Source organism: Diadema antillarum, unplaced genomic scaffold, assembly GCF_040938485.1.
Source record: "Diadema antillarum isolate AM-2024a unplaced genomic scaffold, OU_Dant_1.0 scf00000095, whole genome shotgun sequence".
Taxonomy (NCBI): domain Eukaryota; kingdom Metazoa; phylum Echinodermata; class Echinoidea; order Diadematoida; family Diadematidae; genus Diadema; species Diadema antillarum.
The window spans coordinates 1,932,938-1,959,944 of NW_027270984.1; the positions used below are offsets into that span (position 1 = coordinate 1,932,938).

The 27,007-nt window shown below is 39.3% G+C and overlaps 1 protein-coding gene across 1 annotated transcript in view; it reads left to right on the plus strand.

Moving 5' to 3' along the window:
- The first annotated feature begins 548 nt into the window (after positions 1 to 548).
- The window catches only part of LOC139718510 (N-acetylneuraminate-9-phosphate synthase-like), a 43,614-nt gene continuing 17,155 nt past the window's right edge, over positions 549 to 27,007 (plus strand). The window contains exons 1-2 of the mRNA XM_071629983.1: positions 549 to 656; positions 4,018 to 4,143. Coding sequence (XP_071486084.1) covers positions 549 to 656; positions 4,018 to 4,143 — 234 coding nt within the window. The remainder of the gene's footprint in view (positions 657 to 4,017; positions 4,144 to 27,007) is intronic.

Consider the following 27,007-nt stretch of genomic DNA (forward strand, 5'->3'; position numbering starts at 1 on the left):
GACAACTATTAAACCAAATTTTTGATTAAAAAAAAAAGATGTCACCTCAATTGTATATGTTTTTTTTTCCAAACCTTGCAGGCAGATCTAAGATTTGGATGTAAATTTTCCCCATTTTAAATTATACTGATAAGGTCAGAAAACTTAGAGTAAAAATATGACATTGAAGAGGACGTAGTTGTACAATAGGAGAGGAAGGAGATGTTTGATAGAAGAGGGCTAATATGCAAGAGTGAGCGAAAAATACTCTGATGAGGTCAGAAAACCGATAGTAAAAATATGTCCTCGAAGAGGAAGGAGTTGTCTGATAGAAGAGGGCTAATATGCAAGAGTGAGCGAAAAGTGCACTGCTGAGGTCAGAAAACTTATGGTAAAAATATAACCTCGAAGCTGTTAAAAATAGAGGAAAACAATGCAAAATAAGCCGATTGTGATGAGCTCTGATACATTTATAAAGAGTGAACATGAACAACATCGATCATTCTACAGGTAAAATCAGTATTGCGATCTTTGTCTTGAACGTGTAGCACTTTGAGTTAACTGAGAAAATGGCCTCTTACAGTTATTCTGATGCCAGTGCCTATGTGAATGATGAGGGGGATGTTGCTGGTGTTTCCAAGGGACGAAATGAGGACGGTGACAGTTCGGCATCAATGGTGAGTACATTATCGTTTTTTCGATGGATATGTTTAACACAGATGATTTTAGAAAAGTTGATTGTCACAAAATTAAAATACAAATTAAGTATAGTTTATCACGTCTATCACTTAATTACAGTGCCGTAGGGACATACTGCATTATTATGAGTCTACGTTTCAAATGATCCTACGTTTTAGTTATTTCTATTCGTTTCATTGTTATTTTTTTTTGTAGAATTCCTCCACGAGTGGATATGCTGGAAAGTCAGTGACGTCACCATTTACTTTCGAGGAAGGAGCCATTCCCTTTCACTTGGGTTCAAAACGCTTTGTTGTAGTGAAAATTTATCAAGGCACTGTCTACGTGAACATTCGCGATTATTATCAAAATCATCTTGGCAAGATGTGCGCGGCTTTGAGGGGTATAAACCTTACTGTGGAGCAGTGGGAAAAGATGCGTGATGCGATGTTTCCAATTTCGCGTGCGATTAACCAGTTGCAAAAAGAGGCCAAAAAGCAACAACTACAACAACAGCAGAAAAGGAAGAGGGAGAACAGCAACTCCCATTCATATTCTCGCAGCACTTCTTGGCAAGGTCCCGATTATTATCATTAATGGTCTAACAGAACTCGCGCTTCTATTTTTTTTACCCACCCCCTATAGAATGAATATCCACTATCACTACTTCTACTGCTAATAATAATAATAATAATAATAATAATTTTTTCGATAGGTCAAAGCTGAACTTACCCACCACAAGGAAATGAGAAGCATAAAACCATTGCCCGCTGCCAAACACGTGTCGGTAGATGAGATTCGGGAGATGGTGACATCGAAGAGGGCCAGTGAGACGAGCGGAAAGGACGAGAAGGAGATGGGAGCAGGTCAGGACGGCGAGAAAAGGAGGGAGAGATCAAACCTGATTGATATTCCCAATGATATCCACTGCATCACCCGTACGACCTATGCCGGACCGTTCATCACAGCCACCAAAGTGATCATGAAAAAGATCAACGAACTTGTACTGGAGAAATGCTACGGTTGTCAAACGAATCATCCTAGTCAGAAACACCACGAGTGTCTGTGGTTAGACTGGGAAGCGAAGATAGACACATACATGGATTCAGCAATATCGCAACTGACGGAGTCGGAGTTCATAGAGAACTTGGACGCCGTGTACGACATGGACAATTTGTGGGAGGATGAACGTTTGATAGTCCTGTGCGAGGCTGTGGAGTTTTATCACTTTTACTTGCGTACACCAGAGGTGGTGGAAGAACTATCGCAATACATAAAGTTACACTGCTAGTCACTTTATGGCATGGGTGTGTGTGTGATAATGTTACATTATAGCGATGCACTATGCATTAAATAATAATGATTATAATAATAATCATAACAATAATAATAATAATAATTCAATTGACTATCTAATCTGTCAATAACGCATTAAAAATTGAAGCCGAGCAATCCAATTGGGATCGAATGTGAAGAAGAAGAACTACAGTCTCGATGTGTCATACTGTTGGTATTTTCTCGTCACATGAAAGGTTGAAAGAAAGAGAGAGAGGAGGGGAAGTAGAGAATGATATTTTGTCTTTCGTTAAAAATTGCACATATATATATATATATATATGTATTGTTTGCCTGTACGAGTGTTCGGTGTGATACGTTCAACTAATTATCCAAACGGGATCTTGTGTGAGAACCTATTACACACACACACACACACACACACACACACACAAATAATGATTGATAGAGAGAGAGAGAGAGAGAGAGAGATAGGAGGGGAGGAACAGAGATGAGTTTTCGTGGTTCGTTAGAAATTACACTGTATATTATATATATATATATATATATATATATATATATATATATATTACTTGCATGTACGAGTGTTCAGTGTGATTTGTTTAATTAATTATCCAAAAGGGATCTTGTGGACATGCCATCCTATTACACACACACACACACACTCACACACACACACACACACACACATACACGCAACCCTGAAAAATTATAAAGTACGATAGCCCAGGGACATCGTCCTTTGCTCCTTCGAAAATACAAAGTTCAAACGTCTCAGAGTGCACAAACAAGTTTTAAAAATAAGGGTATTACAGTAAGGTGACCGGCGGATGTCTCTTTGTCTTTCTTGAAAAACACAGCCCTCAAAAAAAAATTATAAAGTACGATAGCCCATGGACATCGTCCTTTGCTTCTTCGAAATACGAAATTCAATCGTCTCAGAGTGAACAAACAAGTTTTAAAAATAAGGGTACTTCAGTAAGGTGACCGGTGGATGTCTCTATGTTTTTCTTGAAAAACACTGCCCTCAAAAAAATTATAAAGTACAATAGCCCATGGACATCGTCCTTTGCTTCTTCGCCGAAATACAGATCTCATACATCTCAGATTGAACAAACAAGTTTTAAAAATAAGTGTACTATAGTAAGATGATCGGTGGACGTTCCTTTTCCTTTTTTAAAACACAGCCCTATAAAAAAAAAAAGTTTACGCAATATGATGTAAGAAGCTAGTACCATAATCACTGTACATAACGCCCCTTGCTCTGACCAGTATAAATATAACTTGCGAGAACTGGAGTACAACCGTTCGAAAAAAATGGACAAACAAGGGAACTCTGGAGCTGTCGCTCCAACACCACCACCCCCACCGCCCCCACCACCACCTTCACCTCAGAAGGGGGGGAAAAACGCACCCCCCCCCCAAAAAAAAAGAGAAGAAGAAGAAGAAGGAGAAGAAGCCAGGCCATATCCCAGCGGGCACTATGGCTTTTTCAATGCCGTCTACTGTACGGATCCCGGCACTAGAAGGCTTGGAAAGAAATGGGGATGGTGATATCATCATCCCCTTAGAGCTGCTAATGGCAGTTCAAACACCCGATGAAGAAGATTACATTTGGTAACTCTTCTTCTTCATCACACACCACGTGAGTATACCCTTACCTGTGTTTTTTTTTTCCTAGATCCGTGTACTATTTTTGTACCTTGCATGTTCACTCGAATATAAATTGACAGTCCGTGGTCTGACGTATCATCATTATCATTCTAGCAGCATGGATTCCAATACATTTAACGAGAGACTGACAATATGCAATTCGCTTGACGATTTGAATGCATTGTTAATGGAATATGAACAGTACCAGGGTAAGTGTCATACGTTCATTCATCCCTACAAGAAATGTATGGTTTCTTGCGTGTTTGTGTCTGTGTCTTTGTGTTTTGCCAGTCATTCTCTATTTTCTTTTTTTATCTTTGTTTTTTCCTTCTTTTTTACCTTCACATATAGACCAACGTCTGCCACCAACACCACCACCACCATCACCATCACAACTCACATCACCCCTAGCGACCGAAGCCGGCCCCCGGAACAGCCAAACACATTTTCCACCGCTTTCCACCGAACCACCACTACCTGACATCTCTGCTGCTCCTGCCCAGCAAGGCGGCACCAACACCACCTTGCCGCGTGCCAGTAGTTTATTTCAACGTATAGTAGATGATATGATAAGAGATGCCAGTGATCACGACATGATTCGACTCGTTTTTAATACTCCTAAGTTAGACAAACCCATAAGTCTTCCTTTTGTGAGAAAAGATCAACTAAGTCACGATGTGTTCATGCAAAAGTTAGAGGCAACCTTACAGTCCCACGAAGAAATAACCTTGGACGAAACGGTAGCTTTCAACGTGATACATATGGAAATGCCAGTAGGTGGTAAGAGGGATAGGAGAAAATGTTCGGATTACGATGAATTACTGAAAACCATGCGATGTGTGTTGCGCATTAATAATAATACTGACAATGATAGAATGTGTTGTGCAAGAGCGATCGTGACCATGATAGCCAAAATTGAAAATCATCCCCAAAAGCAATCTATTCAAAGAGGTACTAGATTACAAAGACAAATGGCTAGACAGCTGCACGAAGCTGCTGGTATACCCATCGAACAGTTGTGTGGTATTCCGGAAATCAAATGTTTCGAACAGACTCCCATGATGACCAATTACAGAGTAGTGGTTGTTTCCAGAAGAGCCTGTAACTACATCACCTATATTGGTCCCGAAGATAGAGATCATACGATTTATCTTCTGCAGACAGATGATCACTATGATTTGATCACCTCCATGAAAGCCTTTTTGAACAAAAGCTACTATTGCGAGAAGTGTATGAAAGGTTACGATCACAGGCGCGAACACTCTTGCCAACGCATTTGCAAATTGTGTTACGGTTCGACTTGTCCCGCAGTTAGCCGAGCGGACGAATATGTAGAATGTCACAAATGTAATCGTAGATTTAAGAACGCTACTTGTTTGAAAAATCATGTCGAAAATAAAGTGTGCGAGACCATGTACAGGTGTGTGACGTGTGACAGAAATGTCAGCGTGGAACTCTTAAAAAAACACAAGCGCGAGCATGACTGTAGCAAGAAATTTTGCAAACACTGTCAGGGCTTTTTTCCGTTCAATCATCAGTGTTATGTCTCACCCGAACCCCTCGAGAAAAATAAACAAAAAAGTTATATATTTTTTGATTTCGAGTGCACTCAAGAGAGTGGGATACACGTGCCCAATTACTGCGTGGCCCAAATTACCTGTTTTGAATGTCGTGACCAAGCTATCCACACTCCTTGTACGCATTGTGGAGAAAAGAGACAATTCATTTTCAAAGGACCCACGACTGGCGATGATTTTTGTAAATGGTTGATAGACGAGCATTCCAACGTCATAGCAGTGGCCCACAATATGAAAGGGTATGATGGGATGTTTGTTCTTGATTATCTCTATCGCAATTGCATCATTCCCAAGATGATTTTGAACGGTGCAAAGATCATGAGCATTGATATCTCCTTAAATGACATCAAGATCATCGACTCCCTCAATTTCTTACCAATGCCTCTGGCGAACATGCCCAAAACTTTCGGTATTGAAGAACTGCAAAAGGGATACTTTCCTCACTTTTTTAACACGACCAAAAACCAGACGTACACGGGTCCCCTACCCGATGTCAAATATTATGGTCCCGATAGTATGTCTTGCGCCAAAAGGCAAGAATTTTTGAAATGGTACGAGAGCGAGAAATCCAAGAACAAGGAATTTATCATGGCAGAACAATTACACGCATATTGCGTCAGCGATGTCGACATCCTGCGCAAATGTTGTATGCGCTTTCAGGACCTATTTTTTCAAGCTACCAACGGCGTCATCCCCTTTGAGAAAAGCATCACCATTTCCTCGGCCTGCCACTATGTGTACAGGAGAAATTTTCTCAACGAGAATACCATTGCTGTTCTTCCCCCTAAAGGCTATAATCTCCGTTACAAGCACTCTAAAGTCTCAATAGAATGGCTAACTTACATGAGTGAGAAAGAGAATGCGTACATACGTCATGCGAGGAATGAAGGGGAGGTAACGGTGGGTAGATACAGGGTAGATGGTTTTTGCGAAAGCAACAAAACTATCTATGAATTCTACGGGTGCAAATATCATGGATGTCCCAAGTGTTACCAATTTGATACGCCTAGTCCAGATTATGAAGATAGGATTATGGGTGAATTATTTCTAGACACTCTGGCTAGAGAAGCGTACATTGTACAAATTATGAAGGAGTATCAAGTGGTCACTATGTGGGAATGCGATTGGCAGAGAATGAAAGACGAAAATCAGGTACCGCCCCACATCAAAACACTGCCCGGTATCGATGACTATGTACCACTTGACCCAAGAGAGGCTTTCACGGGAGGTAGAACCAATGCTACTTGTCTTTTGTACGATTGCAACGAACACGAAAAAATCAAGTATGTGGACTTCACCTCTCTATATCCATGGGTGAATAAGTATGGTGTATACCCCTTAGGACATCCCGAGGTAATTACGAGCAATTTCAAACCTGTTTCCAACTATTTTGGTCTTATCCGATGTAAAATACTACCTCCAACTGACCTCTTTCATCCTGTTCTACCTAGTAAGATCAATGGTAAATTAATGTTTCCATTGTGTAGAACGTGCGCTGGAGATTACAATCAGCAAACCTGCCAACATTCTGACGAAGAGAGGATGTTACACGGTACTTGGGTTTCTATCGAACTGAATGAAGCCATAAGAAAGGGTTATGAAGTTAGCTCGATCGAATCTGTCTGGCATTTCCCCCGTAGAACGCAATATCAGAAATGCGCGGAAGAGGAGGAGGAGGAGGTAGAAGAAGAAGAAAGAGAGGTCTGGGTTGGGAAGCCACGCGACGAATCAAAAACTGGTTTATTCCGGTATTACGTAGATCAATTTTTGAAAATTAAACAGGAGTCCTCGGGGTGGCCAGATTGGTGTAAGTCAGAAGCCGATCGAGATAAATATATCGCGGATTATCTTCGTCACGAAGGTATAGCGTTAGATAAAGAAAACATCAAGAGAAATGAAGGCATGCGCGCGCTGGCGAAATTACAATTATGTTCATTTTGGGGTAGGTGGGGTATGAGAAATAACTTGACCAAAATAGAGATAACTCAGGATCCTGCAGTATTATACGAGTTTCTCACAGCGGATGACAAGCAAATATTAGATTTAAACTTCGTTTCTGACGAATTGGTAGAAATAAGATGGCAAGTGGCGGAGGAATTTGAGGAACTATCTAAACAATCTAACGTGGTCATAGCTGCCTTCACTACCGCTCAGGCCAGGCTTAAGTTGTTTCATATCTTAGATCGTCTAGGAGATAGGGTGCTTTATTATGACACGGATAGCATCATTTATGTCGAAAGAGGACATATTCCCGACGAATGGTCGCCTCCCTTGGGAGATTACCTCGGTGATCTTACTGATGAATTGGATGGTCGTTATATTGTGACTTTTGTGGCAGGGGGGCCAAAATCTTACGCTTATCAATTGAACGATGGTAGTACTGTGTGCAAAATCAGAGGGATCACTCTAAATTACAAAAATTCCCAAGCCCTGAATTACAATGTCTTGAATCGCATGGTGAAAACATTGAATACCAAAGAAACTTACAAAGTAACGGTCACCGATAATCATCACATCACGAGAGATATCAAAAGACAGCGCATTTTGTCTAAACCACTCAGCAAAGACTACCGCATTGTTTACGACAAGAGAGTCATTCAAGATAACCTGTTTACCGTGCCATACGGATGGGTTCCCCACGAATAATAATATAAATCATACCTCTTAACAACAAGAAAGGCCATTTCGGCGTATGCCTCTCAAGAATGATGAACGTGTCTGATTCTCGCGCACGGGTGAACGAGGGGGAGGAGGAGGTAATAGGGGAAGTGGAGTATCCGGTAGAACTCACGGAACGTGACATTTTGACAGTTAAGCGAAATATGCCTTGGAAATCAGTTTTTCTATCTGCTTTCCTAACCCTTCTTTTTGTAGTCACCTTTAGTTTAACTTATCATTCGGAAGAAAAAATCTTAAAACTCCTCCAAAATGGTGTAATTCCAGATACTGAACTCTTTAAGCCTTTACGTTCATTCTTTTTCAACGCATCCAACATCCTGGTTTAGCTATTAAGACGCAACACTAAATAATGTCCATCTCATCAGAGTATAAAATAGACTGCGATGACACTAAACCGCGTTAGTTCAGACGCAATTTCTCGAAAGAAGAGGGGAAAAACACTGTCATCGTCATGTCGTTAAAATTCATTCATCCATTTACCTGCATAGTGGCAGGTCCCACGGGGAGTGGTAAGACAGTATTTGTCCGGAAAATTCTAAACTCTCACCGCGAGATGATCGATCCGCCTCCAGAAAAGATAATATGGTGTTACGGGGTTTATCAAAAAGCTTACGAAGAGATGATGCGAGAAATGCCTTTTGTACAGTTAATAGAAGGCATACCGGGCAATCTGGACGAGCTGATAGATCCTACATTTTGTAATCTTATTATCATAGATGATTTAATGTCGGAATGCGGTAATGACGCGCGAATCACCAATTTGTTCACTCGCGGTTCTCATCATCGCAACCTCTCCGTCATATTCATAGTACAAAATCTTTTTCACCAGGCCAAAGAACTCAGAACCATCAGTTTAAACAGTCATTATCTGATTGTGTTTAAGAACCCCAGAGATAAATTGCAAATTGCTCATCTAGGTAAACAACTATACCCGGGGCGTGGCAAATACTTGCAAGAAGCGTACCAAGATGCCACTCGTTATCCTTATGGATATTTGTTGATTGATCTAAAGCCCGAAACGCAGGAAGAGTATAGATTACGTAGTAAGATATTTCCTCCCGATTTGACCGTTGTGTACGTTTGTAAAACGTAAGATCAGAGAATTACTCTCTTTTGTGCATCACGATAATACGTGGTGGTTGATTGTGACTGGCAGGTAGCCATAAAATAGACGTTTGTAGCATTTTTGCGTCACTCTTTCAATATGTCTCGTAGATTAAAGAACCACTTGCCGGAGCTGCAAGTCTTGAATAAATGTAATTCTAAACAGAGAAAGGCTCTTTTAGAATACGCCAACAAAGATCTCATTTTATGTCTATCCGAATGTTGCGCAAACTGCTTAAAAGGTAACGTTCAATTAACTAAGAGCCAGAAGAAGGCATTATCGCGGCACAAGAAAGAGCTGCGCTTCGTAGGTAACAAACGCAATGATTATAAAGCTCGAAAATCAATGTTAGTCCAGAGAGGAGGTTTTCTCACATCTCTGCTGGGACCTATTTTGTCAATGTTATTAAAATGATGTATTTTCTAATCAAAGTGATACTAATAGATTAAGTTTAAGGTGTCGAACGAGTGTATGATTGTCAGAATCGATTCTCTTTGTTAAACTTATTGGTACTTGTCATGGCTAATAGTAGTAGTAGTATGCAAAACACCAAGAAAATGATATTGGTGCCTCACGATTTTGCTAGTTCTTTGCAAAAAGTATCTCCACAGCGTGAAACACCCACGGGTAAAGCTCTGTCTATATTGGACGAGTCTATTCGTGATGTGCTAGAAAATCACACCTTATCGGATAGAGAAAAATTGCAAAGATACAATGACATCTTGTATAGATACTTGCAATTGCAAAAGCAAAACAGTCGGAAGAAGCCGATCGAAGTGCTCTTAGGAGAGCGACACGCAGATACCCATGATCCGACATCTACAAAAGCACAGTCCGACGAATTGTCTGACCATCAATACGCTACCTTGAAGGAGGATGTGTTAAAGATTTTACCCCCCTCGGTAAAACATCGAGGGAGTTTGTTATTAGATCATTTACTGCAAAAGAAAGACAGCACCGACTGGCTGAATAAAAATAGAGAGTTGATCGTTGGTGATTCCATTGTACCAGGCTCAAATGTAGTAGATCTAATATACGATGTCATGAGGGTACGCAATACGCACGAACCAGCGGGTTGGAAAGAATTTCTTAAAATTCTGATCAATAGCAATACGCCCGAATCACTTATTGTCAATACGGCACGACGCAACGCAATGCAAGACATGAAAATTAAAGGGTTCATACCTACGTCTGTAGACAAGAGGGTTACTAAGAAAGGGTCTAAGAGCGCAAGCTCAATGATGATGATGACTACACGTGCAAAGAAAAAAAAGAAGAGAACTCTACCTTTCAAGTGGGAAAGTCTCTGAATTATTGTGACCTAATGCATTGAGATTTGAGAGAAATGTGTTTATGATAATGAATAGTATAGTATTTTCTTGACGATAAATGTCTAAGCTAATGTTACTGAATACGTTGATACATCAAGACAATTGTTGAATGTGTATTGTGTTATATCATTTTTATATTATCTTTCTCGTCTTAACCCTACCGCGTCTCGGTAGAATAAGAGGAAACGAATGCCCATGATAGGTCACACATATTGATACCATACATGTATCGCAACGTTTTTATGCTCCTTCGCCGTGTATTGTTTGGTGTAATGTTTTGTTATAGGATAGATTACAATTGATGCCTTACATGCATCGAAACGATTTAACGAGAGTACAACGGTACCTATTGACTTTTATGACACTTGTGTACGATCGTCAAGTTTTATGTGAAGACGACTGATTTTTTTTTCAGCCTACCCGATGGTATTGTGAAATGACGTTGGTAATGATTATCATAATCATATTTTATGCATTCACTGAATGTTACAATACATAACGAACCTCTACGTAAGACGTGTACACGTGAATTCAAGCAAGATGAAGACAAATGAATATGAATTGTAAACGCTTTATTTATTTATTGAGACCACAATCGTGTATTATAGTCAAACATGTACAGACAATAAATCTACCATGTACAGCGTATAAAACTTTGCAACTGTATCACTCTTGTCCGAGTCTATGCTACACATTCTATAATCTTATAGACTAAGCTGCAATAATTCCCACAACCGAGGTTTTGCATGTTTGCGTGTGTGTGTGTGTGTGTGTGTTAGTGTGTGTTGATTAATACTGTAAGACTAATACATTATAAACGTGTAGCTTATGTGAAGTTGTGTATGTGTGCGTGTATGTGTGTGTGTGTGTGTGTGTGTGCTGATGTGGTTAGGTTAATACATTATAGCGTGCAAAAATTTACATTTACTATATATATATATATATATATATATATATTATTGTTAACATGCAACACCATAAACTCTATAAGATAAAAAATAACTATACAAATAGTCTTCAGGTTATAACATTCACGCCGTAATTCTTAATAATATCAACTATCACAGAGACAGAGCTATACATCATACATTTTGAGCATACAATATCTACGCCTGACTTTATGGCACCTATGTACATAAAAATCTTAGCAATATAATCAGAAGATACATAGCGTAATATACCTACGCGTGTGTGTGTGTGTGTGTGTGTGTGTGTATTTGAGATTTTATTTTCTTGACAAGACAGTACGATTTATATTCTACGAATATACTTCTTACTGATACCATCATATCAGACAATGACATTATTCTACACGCGTGTGACATTGCTAACAAAATGCAAGTTACTATATCGCGGTCAGTTAAATAGGATCAAGTCACGTCACGACATAATCATTACAGTGTACAAGACGACACAGGGAGAGAGAGAGAGAGAGAGAGGGAGAGAGAGAGAGAGAGAGAGAGAGAAAGAGCTATATCTTATACGTACAAACTACGAACATATATGAACAGCTTCGCGGTACTTATGAGGGTACCAAAGACAACACGCTTCGTTAGGTTATTATGTAACAGTACAGTCAGACATCTAATTACTACGGCATGCTTTGACGTACCACGTTAGAACCAGCATATCTTTCATAGCATAGCATCTATTTCAACATCCACGACTTTGCTATTTGATTGTACAGAAAATTCGCATCTACTAGTGGTGGCGGAGAGTGTAAATAATTGTTGATGTAATGGTACACTCTCTGATCATTCTGCCCCCGTGTGCGAGAATTAAATTCAGACAAAATGCTACTCATCGAATCACCTCTGGCTCTACGTATAAGATAATAAAGACAGTACTGCCCGCACACTGTAGACCAGCTGGATTGTAGCGATTTTCTATTGTACGTCCACACATCGGCATTGGCATTCAAAAACTTGGTAAAGTAGGGCGAACATAAAGTAGGGTGTCTACCATATGAATCAAAAAATTCACCACGCCCTCTACTGTCGATGTAAATAGCAATCCAATGAGAACCTATTTCTCTGTGACCATCTACATTCGCAATCAATGACACGGTTTTTTTCTCAGCCTCTCTTCTTCTTTTTCTTCCATTCCTTCTTCTTCTCGTGGCTAAAACTGGTAATTTATCGGCGGGAAAAACACCAACAAAAGTCCCGTTTAGTTTGGGTTCTTTCTGAACAACTCCCAAGAGTTCACGCGTGTTCATCTCGACAGATATCTAATTACCATAGTCGAGAGTGACATTACGATTACGATCAACTTCTAAGATAGATTCAAATTCGGAATAAACGACGACATTCACAGTTTCGGACAGGGGAGAAGCAAAAGTCAATTCCAGTCGAACTGATCCGGAAGTCTTGGGTTGAAAGTAATCGTCGGTCGACAGATCTGGGGTCAAATCAAAGGCGTAGAGGGCGTATCCCTTTCCGTAGTCGTCTCTAGTGATATGATTTCCCTTGTCGTGAAACATACTATTGGTACCAGAAAACAGAGTCTGATAGGCCAAGATGTAATTGGGGGAAGATCCAGTAAACTGAGGACGGAGCGGTTTCCACGGTACTTGTTCTGAATTAGCATACAACGCTATGTAATTCAGGTCATAATGATGAAAATTGAAGGGATTTCTGGCGTAAGATCCATTGTAAGCCGTGTTACTGACACAACCAATCACCATTCGCTTGGGAATCTGTCCTATTACCAGGCTCTCTCGGGTAAAAGACAACTGTCCTTTGGGAATTGAAAAAGAGGTTGTCACGACTCGTCTGATAGGATACTTGGCCGTTTCCGTTTCCAATGTTTTAGCGTGCAGTAGCGATGTGGTCGGGCTCAATTTCACGCGTCTCACCAAGAGACTGGCTTCGGTGATTTTGACTTTGTAGCTTGCTTCAGGGGTAGACGACATGAGACTAAATGCGTTCTTGCTGCGATGAAGTTTGAATTTAATGTCCACCCCTCCCATAATCAACCGATCTTGGAACGATGCATCCACGTGTAGCCTTCCTACCATGTCTACCGTTTTAGACAATTTGGTAAACTCGTGGCGTTTATTCAGCCCTTCGTTGGTATTACTCGAGGCCAGAGGGTCATTGATTTCCATATATCCCGCCGTGTCTTTGTAAAACAAGGACGAAGTTAGCTGCGACAATTTTGCATCACGACCGTAGGTGAGAAGATTTTCGAACATAGCTCTATAAGGATAGGTGTTCGTGGAAGGGGTGACGAGTGTATCGTTGAACATCACATCTACCTCGCTGAAGAGCGAATGTAGAAAAAGATTGACTGGTGCTACAGAAGATTCATCGGTGAGGGCGGTACCATCCGCATTAACAACTTTCGCCTTGAGATGTAGCAGCGTTTGAGAAAGATCGGTATACTCTTCCGGCGAACTTTGCAGATGAAATTGTATGGGCGTGGCATCGGCTATGCTCGTCACGGGGAAGAACTCGACCCATTTTCCTTGCTCTATAGTCGTCTGAGTCGGGGGGATGCTGAACAGGTCAATTTCCGATTTAGAACAGTCGCACGATAACTTGTGTAGCTTTTCCATTATGCCCTCAACTTTAGCTTTCACTCTCTGTCTTCGGTTAAAAATAGTAATAGAGTGATCAGGACCGATCAAAAATATCGTTGCTTCTTTTCACCGGTCGAGAGCCAGTGTAAATGAATGCCTTCTTCTTACGTCTGGTCTTTTTATTCACTTTCTTGTCATTCTTCTTCTTCGTCTTTCTTTTCACAGGAGGTGCGTCCATACTCTCGACCAATCGACGTTTAATTTTTTTCGCTTGTGCGGCCGAAGCAGTTTTCAAACTTTTTCCCGCCATGACATCTTGAGCTACATTAACACCTGTTTGCAACGCTCTTTTCCCCAAGTACTTTGTACCAGCTTTCAGGAGTGGTACGGCCGATTTCCAGATACCTTTAAGCATACTTTCCAGCCCATATCCCCGTTGCACTCTCGCCCCTCGAAAATAGGGCAGAGATCCACTCCCATACTGGGGATGAGACCACACTTGTTCTCGATGGCGCGGCATTACACCGTTAATGTAGATAACGACAAGCTCTAAAATGGAGTTTAATTACCAACTTTCCGGACTGAAATGGCACTTTTTCCCCAAAGTCACTTCTTATATCAACTTGTATAGTGTCTATGTATTTTGATTTTACGGGCAGATAGTGAGGGGTTTGGTAAGTAAACGTGACGATCTCACCGGCCCTTCTGTGGGGAACGGGAACAATTCTCAGGAGAGGGGCACTGATGTCACCCACGGGCTGATTGCAAATCACGTCCGTATACAGATAAAGTGTATTGATCCCCCCATTCACGTTCGGAGAAAAAGGCGCCTGTGCGTGACCGTGAATGATGCCGCGGGGAAATCCCAACAGGTAACCTAATCCCTCGCTTAACTGTATGGCGCTGACTTGATCGAAATCAAAAATAACTTTGCCCGAGCTCGAATCGCGTTGTACAGTGAAGTTGTTACGAAATCGTTCAGGTAGAGCAGCTGTCAGTGCCTCGCATATACTACCTATATCTTTGTAATGTCCTTCAGGTATAACGCAATGGCTGACCACCTCTTCGGACAGTAGAAATTGAAATGTGTTGTTCGTAATATTCACGTTATACCAAGAATAGGGATAAATTATTTCCACCAATGCCACCTCCCACTGCGCGTGAAATATGAGCGGCGCGGCCAATTTAGTCTTAAAACTGGTGACTGTATTATCCGGAAAATAATCGAACGAACTATTACTGGGTAGAGTCACGTAAAATTGTTCCTCACCTTCCATACTGATTCTTTCGTCAAAATGATGCCCTCCCTCAATTGCGATAGGTTTTATCGATGTTATCTACCCAAGCATTAAACGTGTCTGGATAGCCTAGAAATTTCACGAAATATTCGGTTTTACCCCCTCGCTTTCGCCGTCTCAGTATCTTTTCCACCCTATACATGTCCGTCTTGTCCTTACGCACCCTCTGCAATTCAGGTTCGTAAAATGTACCTTTCAATTGTTCGTTATTATCATCGGTTAAATGATAGACGGGTAAATCACGATGTTTACGACCAGACACTGTGTACACTTCCTCTGTCCAGTTGGGGAGGTACCCCTTTTCAAAAGTTCGTTTCATCTTACTGATGCGTACTCTTTCACCTTTTTCGTAGCGAGGTCTGTTTCGTTTACGTAATGCCCATGATTGATCACCATACAATCGCTGCCAGATGATACCTTCATTTTTCTTGGTGACGAGCACGGGTTTTGTTTTGATCGAACGGTGCTGGGCATTATTGTAGGCTCGGAGGAGTTTCGGGAGTATGCGGGTATACTTCAACGTGTTGGAGTGAGTAAAATATTTCCACATCTTTTCTTTCAACGTTCTGTTAAAACGTTCGACGACACTAGCCTTGGTTTCGTTTTCAGTTGTAAAAAACTCAATGTCTTTCTCTTTCAAGAAGGCTTGAAATATTCTGTTGGTAAATTCAGTGCCTTTGTCCGTTTGAATCTTTAGCGGAGACCTCTGCGTTTTGAAGATAATTTTCAGAGCACTGACCAAGCTTTTGCCACGTTTGTCTTTGATGGGCACTACCCAGGCAAATTTAGACAAAATGTCTATACATGTAAGGAGATACCTATACCCCGAATTGTAACGGGAGAGCGCAGACATATCTACCAAATCCATTTGCCACTGATCATCCATACCGCCAACAATGACTCTGCTTCTACTAAACCGACGTCTGGCCGGTTTGTGCAACGTGTAGGTGTCAATACCCTCTAACCATTCTCGTATTTGTTTCCTACTTAAGCGATATCGACCATCTTCTCGCACGAACTTGTACAATTTTTCTACCCCGCCAAAACTGGCTTCGTGTTCTGGATTGAAATAAATGTCATTCAGATATCGATTCATGTTCTCTCGTGTCACTCTTAACGTGTCAGTGCGAGCACGTCCACAATACCTATATACTCCCACAAAAACAAATGTTTATCAACTCTGTCTCAATACTACGTATTTATCGTGACAGTCATATTCTATATTCAGTCACTGTCTCATATGCCCGTCGGTCATCAGAGTACACCTCTTACCCTCACATTTTACAGTAGACGATACTGTTTCACTCGCTTAGACTTCGTCCAGTCATATGATATACTGTTTCACTGGCTGTCTGCTCTGACCGTCGGTCACTGTCTGATATGTCCGGCGCTCATCAGTGCACACTTCGTACCCGCACATTTCTTCATCACATTGCTCTCGTTCCTCCAGCAGACGATACTGTTTCACTCGCTTAGACTTCGTCCATTCATGATATACTGTTTCACTGGCTGTCTGCTCTGACCGTCGGTCACTGTCTGATATGTCCGGCGCTCATCAGTGTACACTTCGTACCCGCACATTTCTTCCTCACATTGCTCTCGTTCCTCCAGCAGCTCTACGGGCTTTATCCCGTCAAAACAAATTTTTATCAACTCAGCATCAATACTATAAATTTATCGATACATTCATAATTTTCTTTTTCTCACTGTCTGATTTGCCCGCTCCTCCCTATTTTCAAGGCTACATTATTACTATAAGCTCTCTGACCTCTCCAAAGTACGTGACCTGATTTTCAACAAAATACATAGCGATACTATTTTTATATTTATTACTCTCATTTTTTCCCATTTTCTCGGAAAAATCAAGGTCGAATTATTACTATCTAGACGAGCTATACTACTTACCAAGAACTTTTCAACACAACACATGTTCGAAAGAAACCATTTGGTTCATATATACACTAACTTTTATTTTTGGTGGCCCAAAGGCAAACATCCGACATTTTTTGGTGGCGCGATCAGGCCACCAAAGTCTTCATTTCTGAAATTTTGGTGGCCCGATGTGCGTTTTTGGTGGCCCCGGGCCACCGGGCCACCGTTAGTGTCGAGCCCTGCTTATAGTATAGGCAAACCAGGCCCATAAGGGTCCGACACATGGGGGGAGGGGGAGGTCCACAAGACCTACACTGAATAGATTAAGCTTTCTGATGTAATACATATATTAATCTCGTGGGCCTTGTTTTCGTCGAGTGTCGAGTTCGCGGACCGCACAGCTTGTGGGCCTACTATATTTGATGTCGAGCTCATTGACCTTGTTCATCTAGTGTTTAGGTCACGGGATGTATGACTCGTGGGCTGCGTAACTATGTGCTGTACGACTCGGGTTGTTTGGCTTGTGACGTACACCTGATGAGGTGGGCCTGTTGTTTTCTAGTTAGCATCTGTCACCCTTTCATCCAGTTCAAGGGACTTAGTTTGCCATATGCCTGTTCACAAACTATTAAGCATCAACCCAAAATATGGTACTCCTCTCCCCACCTTCCATGTTTAAGTGTACAAATTTTGTCCAGTGCAAATTGGATAATGTTGCACATAATTTCATGCAAGCTAGTCTGCATAACTAACCCAAACATAAATATTATATTTGAGGTCACTGCCATCACTGATGAAGGCACGTAAGCTTCATTTCTGAAGTAATTGACCGCTCACATTCCTGAGACCTGTTACTATGAACCAATGCTTTGTGGAATATGCATACATATACTTTGATTATAACGTCAAGGCGTGATTTGTACATGATTAAACATTCAGGATTAAACCAATGAAGCCAAACATCAATATTTGCAATCCTACACAAATTTTGATATTCTAAAAGTCTGACCTCACATTGTCCTTGGAGGTCAAAGTTGGATATACATAGGGTACCGTAATGGCCAATGTTCTGTGGGATGAGAAGACACTTCTTGTAGCATAAATGCTAATAGCATAATGCATAATTGCACACCAGGTATACAGTTAACCATTGAATATACATCAAATATCAATACAGCCTTGTATTTTGATATTTTGAGGTCATTGACCTGTCACAATCCTCAGCGGTCAAAGGCAGAGACGTGTAAATAATTTCCCTTGATCTGAGGAATAAGAAACGATTCAGTTGTAACACAAATGAATGTTTAGGACATCGTTATCATGTTTATCATCAACCAATTGCACCAAATATCAAAATTCTGATAATTTGAGGTCATTGACCTCTGGAGGTCATTAGAGGTCAAAGCTAAAAACCTGTCAAGGATCTGCGGAACATTGAGGCAATTCCACTGTTTAAAAAAAAAAGGTTTTAGTACATCATTGCCGTGTTTATCATTAATCAATGACAAAATATCAATATTCTGATATTTTGAGGTCATTGACCTCTGCAGATCATCAGAGGTCAAAGGTAAACCTGTCAAGGTTCTATGGAACATGAAGACAATTCCACTGTAAGAAAAATGAGTCTTTAGTACATCATTACCATATTTAACATTAATTAATGACGCAAAATATAAATTTTTATCAAATTTTGAGGTCATTGACCTTTGGAGGTCATCAGAGGTCAATTCAGACTTACCTCCCGATCTTAAAATGAATCTTATAACATGTACTAACACTGGTGAAAGTTTCATGCTTTAGTCAAATTTTGCACAATTTTTCGGCTTATCTGCTCTATTTATATATATATATTATATATATATATATATATATATATATATATATATAAGCGTTAACTATATAATCTTTGGTCACTGCAGGTAGCCCATTAGGGGCCTACACATCCCCATCATGGTCCCCCCCCCCCCATCATACACCAATAAAGTTGTGGTCTTCCATGGAACCCGCAATAATATTGATTCCTGTTGTGCATGATTGATGACATATCACAGAATATTCATTGCTTTTTTATCTCTTTCCTTATGATTCTCTCCCCCCCTCCTCCTTCTTGTCAGATTTTTTGTGTTGTTTTGTATTGTCTTGTTTTTCGCACTCACACCCGTTTTTATACGTATTTATACGTACTACTAGTAATTATTGGATGAGGGTCTACCACGGCGAGCAAAACTTTCACAGCCCGTGCACACACTCACTGATGAACGTGTACGAATCGAATCGTCGCGAGACCACAGAAATACTCACAGAACTCTTCGCAACACACAACCACAGAATATCTGTGCACACAACCCGAGCGGAGTAAGCATAGACGTTTTACAAGCGGTTTTATTGAATTTGATTGCCAAAAGCCACAGGCTTGCGTGTAAATAAAAAATACGCTACCCGCGAGGATGAGAAAGCTTATGTTTGTTGATCAGCATGTGCGCGCCTTAAAATGGCTGCGACTGGCTGGAATGCTCCCCAGGGAGTGGAGAGTGAGCACTGTCAGTGCTGGTTGGAAATAATGTATCCAGTTACCGGAGTAATAATAGTCTGTAAAGCGCATTGAGATACTTAACAATTGATGCGTTATATGAAGGCCATTATTATTATCATAGACATTTTTTTGTAACCCCGGGTTACAAAGTCTTTGATGATGAAGACCACAGAGTTTGGAGTCTTCAACCTCAGTGTATACATACACAACAGTGATGTTGAAATTAGTAAACTATTGTAAGGTAATTGTAGATTATTTTGATAATCTTTGAAAAGATTTTCTTGTGTGTGATTATGAGCACTTATACATCAACCCTGTTAGAGGGTGATGATTATTCAACTTACATGTATTGCAGGCACAGTGCCTGTTATAGAAAGTAAATACATTGTAGTCTGATGTATTCGTATATTCACTATTCCATGTACATGTATATCTTCATTGCATGTTTAGTCTGTCATGTAGATTGTTATTCTTGCCAGTTTGTATCTTACATGTATTTATTTTTACTCACATACCCCAGGAGGGTGATTGAGTTAATAAACTAAACTAAACAACCCCTTCCTCCTAGATACACGTGCCTTCTCGTGCATTGTCCTCCAGTCCCTACTTCCGTCCTTATCTTTCTTCTCCCCCCTCTCCTTTTACACGGGGATGCAGACCCCAAATGTACGTAAGTCTCTCCTCATCTCGTATTCGTCTTTTCCTCTACCAACATCGGTACTGTCAAATTTTAAGATAGAGTTCCCATAGTGCTACGTCCTCTTGCGCCCTTGGACGTTGGAGAGAGTGGATGTAGTAAGGCGTGGTGCTGGCTCCTTTCAAGGTGAGAGCAATATTATGCCAGTTTATATGTTATAAACCTTTAGGGCGGTTACTGAAATTTCAGTTAACAAGTGAAGGTACAATAGACTGACAACTTATTTTTCTGTAAAGGAAAGTTAGGATGTTCAACTGATGGAACATTTCATCAATTGACTCAAGCAAGGCTGTCAGTTCGCAAGCCCTATATACATGTATATATGTGTATGAGACAATGTGTGAGGTTTATAGTGTAGTTTCGAGCAATACCTGTGGTATGCACTCATTTGCTTAATATGTGTTATATTTTGTTAGACTTTCTACACCATACTGTATGAAAATTATGTGCTTTAATGATGAAGATTAATCCAAACTTTTAGGGTCTGAATAGTACAGGCTAATGTACAGTGATGTATGGGGTGATTGCATGCTAGGGCATGAGAGAGAGAGAGAGAGAGAGAGAGAGAGAGAGAGAGAGAGAGGGGGAGAGAGGGAGAGAGCCAGTCTTCGAGGAGAGAAAGGACTTGATTGTTTTAGGGCTTGGCTTTGGTTTCATCCCGAGTTTAGGACAGAGCTGATAAGAACTGTGGCTGTAGTGTGCTGGGTAGTGAAATACAGTGCAGGCTTGATGGGTTGACTCGTATGTTACACCATCTGCTTGTAATCAATCATTCCCCGCTGAGAGTAACTATCCAAGTACTATCATTTCATCTTAATTGTTCTGTTGCATTAATCTTGTGTAGAAACGGTAAAGTAGGAGAACAAATGTTGGATTTCCATACACTGTAGTGTGTAGCTTGAAGTGTTTGATATACATGTAGTAGGTATGTTGTGATATATATGAAAGAATAGATTTGAGAGTGAGTGACAATTGAAGCAAACATTCTGTACAGTTATAGCTAAGATCTACTCTGTTTTATTAATGTTTTATAAGGAGAAATGTGATTATATGTTGGGATGACAAGGGTGACAAGCGATAGAAGTCAAAATGACATACTTCAACTTCTTAATATGATAAAGTATTTCATGATTGAATGGGTAATCAGATCAATGTGGTTATATAAGTGGAAAAAGAGAATATATCCCATAACACCCGTAACAATAATGATTTCAGAGTGATGATATTTGATTTAATGCATGAAAGTGTTTATGCAATTTCCCATGTTATTAGGTTCGGCTTGGATAATACATGTAGTTCAACCCTTATGTTTCATACAGATGAGCTCTATTTCAATATTCAGTCCTTATGGTTTATTTTGTTTGATAGATACTTTATTTTCTGCAAATCAATATACATTGTACATAAACTGAATAATCGTGAACATGGGAAATATACAAAGTATATTTGAAACAGAGTCGTTTGACTTGCATAAACAATGATATAAAAGGAAATTAATGATATTACAGTATGCATGTCTATGCAGCTGGGATTACAATAACAATATTATATTTAGGAAATGATAATGCAGAGGGCCGCCATTGTAAGCATTGCTTGAAAAGATGGCCGGCCCGAGGAAAAGGTAGGTAGGTAAATTGGTAAACAATACAAATTCTGCTGCGAGGATAGCAGGGGAAAATAAACTCTGATGTGTGAAGGTGGTGAATGTGCGTGCGAGTGCTTGAGAGTGCACAGGGGCAGATAGGCTGGGATTTGGAATGATAAAATTGGTTTGCTGGAAGAGGGAATGACTTACGATGTTGCTACTATCGGGAGACCAACATAAGTCATATAAATTATTCGGGCTTAATTCGTATTTGAAGTATACTGTGATAAAATATGCTTCTTTAAGTTTGCTTTGAATGAAAACAAGGAGGCACACTGTTTCAACTCTTCAGGAAGAGTGTTCCATGTATCCGGACCGACTTTTGAGCAAGTAAAAGCTTTGGATTACTTAAATGAAAATCATGGGAACGACGGGTAGGGTATGAGTGAATATGATCATTAGTAACTAGGGCATTATGGAAAAATGGTAATAAATTTCGAATGTGTTTGTACATAAATATAGCAGTTAAATATGAATGTATATCATGGGCATTTGATTGCTTTGAGCTGACAAAATAATATTGTTGTATAGTCAGTATAAACTTATTTGATTGATGAGTGCACGTAACAATTACTTGGTTAAGAAGTTTAGCAAATTTATCACAAACACGCTGTATGTATTAGACCTTTTATATAGTGCATTTATATATATTGTATATGCACCTCCTTTCAGGGTTTTCTCCATTGATTCATCTCCTCGATAGTCTACACCCGTGACATCAGGGACATTAACGCGAAATTTGGATCTTCTTTGGATGTGACACCCCCCTGATTTTGTTTAATGTTTGGTGAAAGACGCTCTGCTGTAAATCCCAAGTAGCAGATATTTCCCCACGAAACAACGCCGTTAATTGTTCTCTGATGATAGCATTTGGAGGATATTTGGAGGATATATTGATGCCTTTCTCATTGAACCCGATGTGAAATATGTGTAAAGATATTGTTCGCTCCGGCTAATAGTAATCTAAGATTAAATGGAGGAACATCCACACGTATAAACATAACCTTTGAATTGTACATTGTATTCATTTGCATTGTGCCAAAAGAGCGAACCTTGTGTTACATATTATTATTATTATAATCATTATGCTACAATAATCAATATGTGGTAAAATCATTGTAAAATACAGATTCTTCATTAAATTGAACGACAGCAAATGTTTACTCCTCCATATACAACATATTGCCTGAGAAATTTTACACACAATAATGGAAACATGTTTACATAGTGAGTCGAGCATAACACCCGAATATTTTGATCTTCTCTACATTTTCTATAGGTAGGTTTCTAAATTTTATTAACAAAACATCATTCCCTAATTTTTTTCTTATTACCAAAAGCCGTGACTTTCGTCTTTTGTGGGTGTAGATGCATATTATTCAAATGTAACCACTTGCATATTGCAACAAAGTCATCTTGCAAGTTTTTCTGTGACTGCTAATTATCTTACAATGATTACAAATGGCTGTATCATCAGCATAAAGAGACATTTTAGAATCAAAATGCAAATTTACATTACACATAACATTGATTAAAAAAACCAAAATATCAGCTTTTCTGATGTCGACCATTGCGGAACGCCTTGTTTGATCTTCAAAAAATCACCGGAGCAATTATTTTTCTGTAACAAATGGTCTCTGGTCACTCAAATAGGATTCCATTCAATCGTATTCTTTCCCTTTAACCCTAACCAGGCCGGGCTTTTTTGGGTGTTCTGTGGCCGGGGAGGGGTTGATTCAACCCCCCCCCCCCCCGAGATCTCGGCCGTCGATCGCGCAATCGCCATGAAATTTGGCACGCGCATTACCTGTGGCGTAATCTACCAAGCTATACAAAAAGAAATGGAAATTTTCGTCAAAATAATTAATTATGCTAATATATGCATAAAATCATACATTTTGCTCTAAATCAGAAATTAAAGCTCCTAGAATCCTAATTTTTGGTGAAAACATTCTTTGTAGCATTCCTAACAATGTACTTGAAAAAAATATTGGTATCAAAATCAATTTCTTATGTATTTTATTGTTTTCTGAATTTCTTATGTATTTCCTTGTTTTTTACCTTTTGTTTTATCATTTTTTCCGCAAAATTTATGACAGAACCTATATCAGGCATAATTATGCTAAAATTAATTAGTTTCAGCCTATAAAAGTGAAAATAATCAGATCTTTATGAATATGAAGAGAAAACTCCATTTGCATAGACTTTATACACAAAATCACGTTTTTGAGCCATTTTCGATCTAACAGGCATGTATAAAACGTTATGCAGCGTCGTAACGGTATGCACGATTTTCGCGAAAATGGTGTCAAAAGATGCGCGAGACTTGAAAGTAAAAAGTCAGCGAACGGCGCGGTCAAAAAATTTCGCGCGGCGGAGAAGTCGCGAAAAATGTCGAGGGGGGGGGGGGTTGATTCAACCCCCCCGGCCTTTTTAGGGTTAATACCATCGTACTTGAGCTTTGCAAGAATAAAATTGTGTGGAATAACATCAAAGTCTTTGCGTATAGATCTAAGAAATTACCTCCAATGACATGTTTTTGGTCCATTTTATAGCATAAATAATCTGCAATTTCAGTTAAAGATGAAGTAGTAGAATAAGATGGTCTAAACCCTGATCAACAATTCGCCAGGAGTTTATTAACATTTGAATATGCATAAAGTTGATCATGGGATTGAAATGCTCTCTCCAATATTTTGGACAAGGCAAGTAACAAAGAAATTGGTACGTCAATACATAACAATTCTTTTACCACATATTCAGTCTTTATTGCAAAAAAATTAAATTCATATCCAGAAATAGGTCAAGTTTGCAAACTGTTTAATAAATCTTCCGTGGTATTACCAGAGGGAGATTACAACCTTAAGCCTACTTAGCATGAGCTACATTGTATTTCTTTGTTACAGGTATTTGGTCATTTTCAATTGTGAGCGTAATATCATGATTCCTATTATTTTTCTTTAACAATTAAAAAAAAAATTCCCTTTCTTCTTGATATCATTTCCACAATTCTGAAATTTATCCTGATAAATGCTTCTTTTTTATTATCTTTTTTTTTAAATTATTAGCCCTATCACAAAAATACGGGAATTTATTCCAACAATAGTAATTTTGTTTTCCAAATTGCTTGCGAGACTAATCTCTTTGGCGTCCTAAGGTTAAATAATCATCATTTATTCAAGGTACCCCTCTCTGTTTTTGACGTACAGTTATTATGGGATAATGTTCATCAGGGTGCTTTTAAAGCACTACCACAGATATTCAATATCAAAACCACAGGAGCAAAATTCACTCCAGTGTACTTCACTCGCATCCTCTTCACATTTTTCACTGTCAAAGTGTTTGAAAGGATGAAATATGACTATTTGGGATTGATATTTACCTATAATCACAGAAACTAAAATCAGCAGTTTGGACTCCTGATTTATTGATTTTCTCATTAAGTTGTTCAAAAATACAAATCAAGTCAGAGACTGACTATAATTATTCTTGTGGATTGAGATATAATTTGTGTCATTGGCACTGTTGTACAGAGGGTTTGAAGTTTTCTAGAAAGATTATTGTCAGTCATCATATTGCAATAGAATCACCGAGCAAAATAACATTGTTTGTAACTGTATGTAATTTCTCAAGACTATTTTGTAAATTATCTAAACAAGCAGAATGATATTTGGTTTCCTATACAATATGTCAATGAATAATGAACTACTTTTTGTGCTTTGAAATTCCACCCACATTATTACTAATTCGTCAGATTCGAGATCAATCTTCCCACATACTAGAAGAATTTTCTGATATAAAGCATCCCACTCTTCCTCCACTGGTGCGTCTGTTATTTCTCCTCTCAAACATAAATCCTTTTTATAGAAAACAAACTATCAGGATTTTCTTCTGTCAACCACATTTCTGAGAGGCCTAACAAGTCATAAGAGTAATTACTAAGGCAAGTTTGCAAACCAGCAACTTTATTGACTGGGTTCCTCACATTGAGTTGAGGTACTTTTATACTCTTTATTTCGTTTAAGTAAAATCATTATTAATATCAGTTGAACTATCTTCATCTACATGGATTACCAAATCATTACAATCAGTGTTACTATCCTTAACTTCTATATTTATCCAAATCATTCCAAAAAGTAATTGTTACAGATAACTATTATTATTATTATTATTATTATTATGGACACTGCTAGACCCAGTCAGCTCGTAATTAGCTCATGTGCACATTTGTACAAACATGAACCTACAGGTAGGGCCTACTACAAACATGGACTATTATAAAATAGGTAAATACTGAAGTGGACACTTTTGGACACGCGTTTAACGTTGGTTTAGAATGGAAAGGCGTACATGTTGTCTACCGTTACTGTCCATGTTTACCCTGAGGCAATGTGAGAAAAAAATGGGAAAAATTAGATTACAAAATCACTATCAACGTGCTAAAATATTTGCTTTCTCTTTCAGAGTTAATGCATTTCGCATTTCGCATTTCGCATTTCGCATTTCTTGACTTAAAAGAGTTAATATTTTCTGCCCATGTAGTTTTTTGATTTCTCAAAGCGCCGTCTTGTTTTTATTCTGGTTGGCTGTCGTCGGTGATGATGAAATAAAGCAGGAAAGCATGCCTCAAATGTTGATGTGAAACTTTTTACAGAAACAGGTGCGTGAATTAATTGATTAATCAATAATCTAATACTTGGGGAGGCATCCATTTAATAGTTTTACATATGAATCCGATAACAAGATATTACTATTAATATTGTCAAATACTAGGTTTCTTGCTGTTGTCAGGCGGACGTTTTGGCAAGCCCCATTTGCAAGAATAACACGAGTAGTCACCACATTACAGCTGCTTTTCTCAGCGAATTTTAAAGCCAACAAGACTGTTTACCCTTTTTCTACTCATGCGAAAAGTGGAACTACGAATTGGCTTATTAAGACTGAGCAGATGCAGGGCAGTGACGAGTGTTTCGAATGTATACTGTTTGGCCTCTCAACTCGCCCCAACCCACAGTCCCAAACCCATTCACATTTTCAGCAATTGTATGCATGACACTATGTTAAACGAAATGCCTCTTTCGATTTATTCCACTCACTAATTCATTGCATCAAAACTGTTGTTGCCGACTTCATCGTATGCT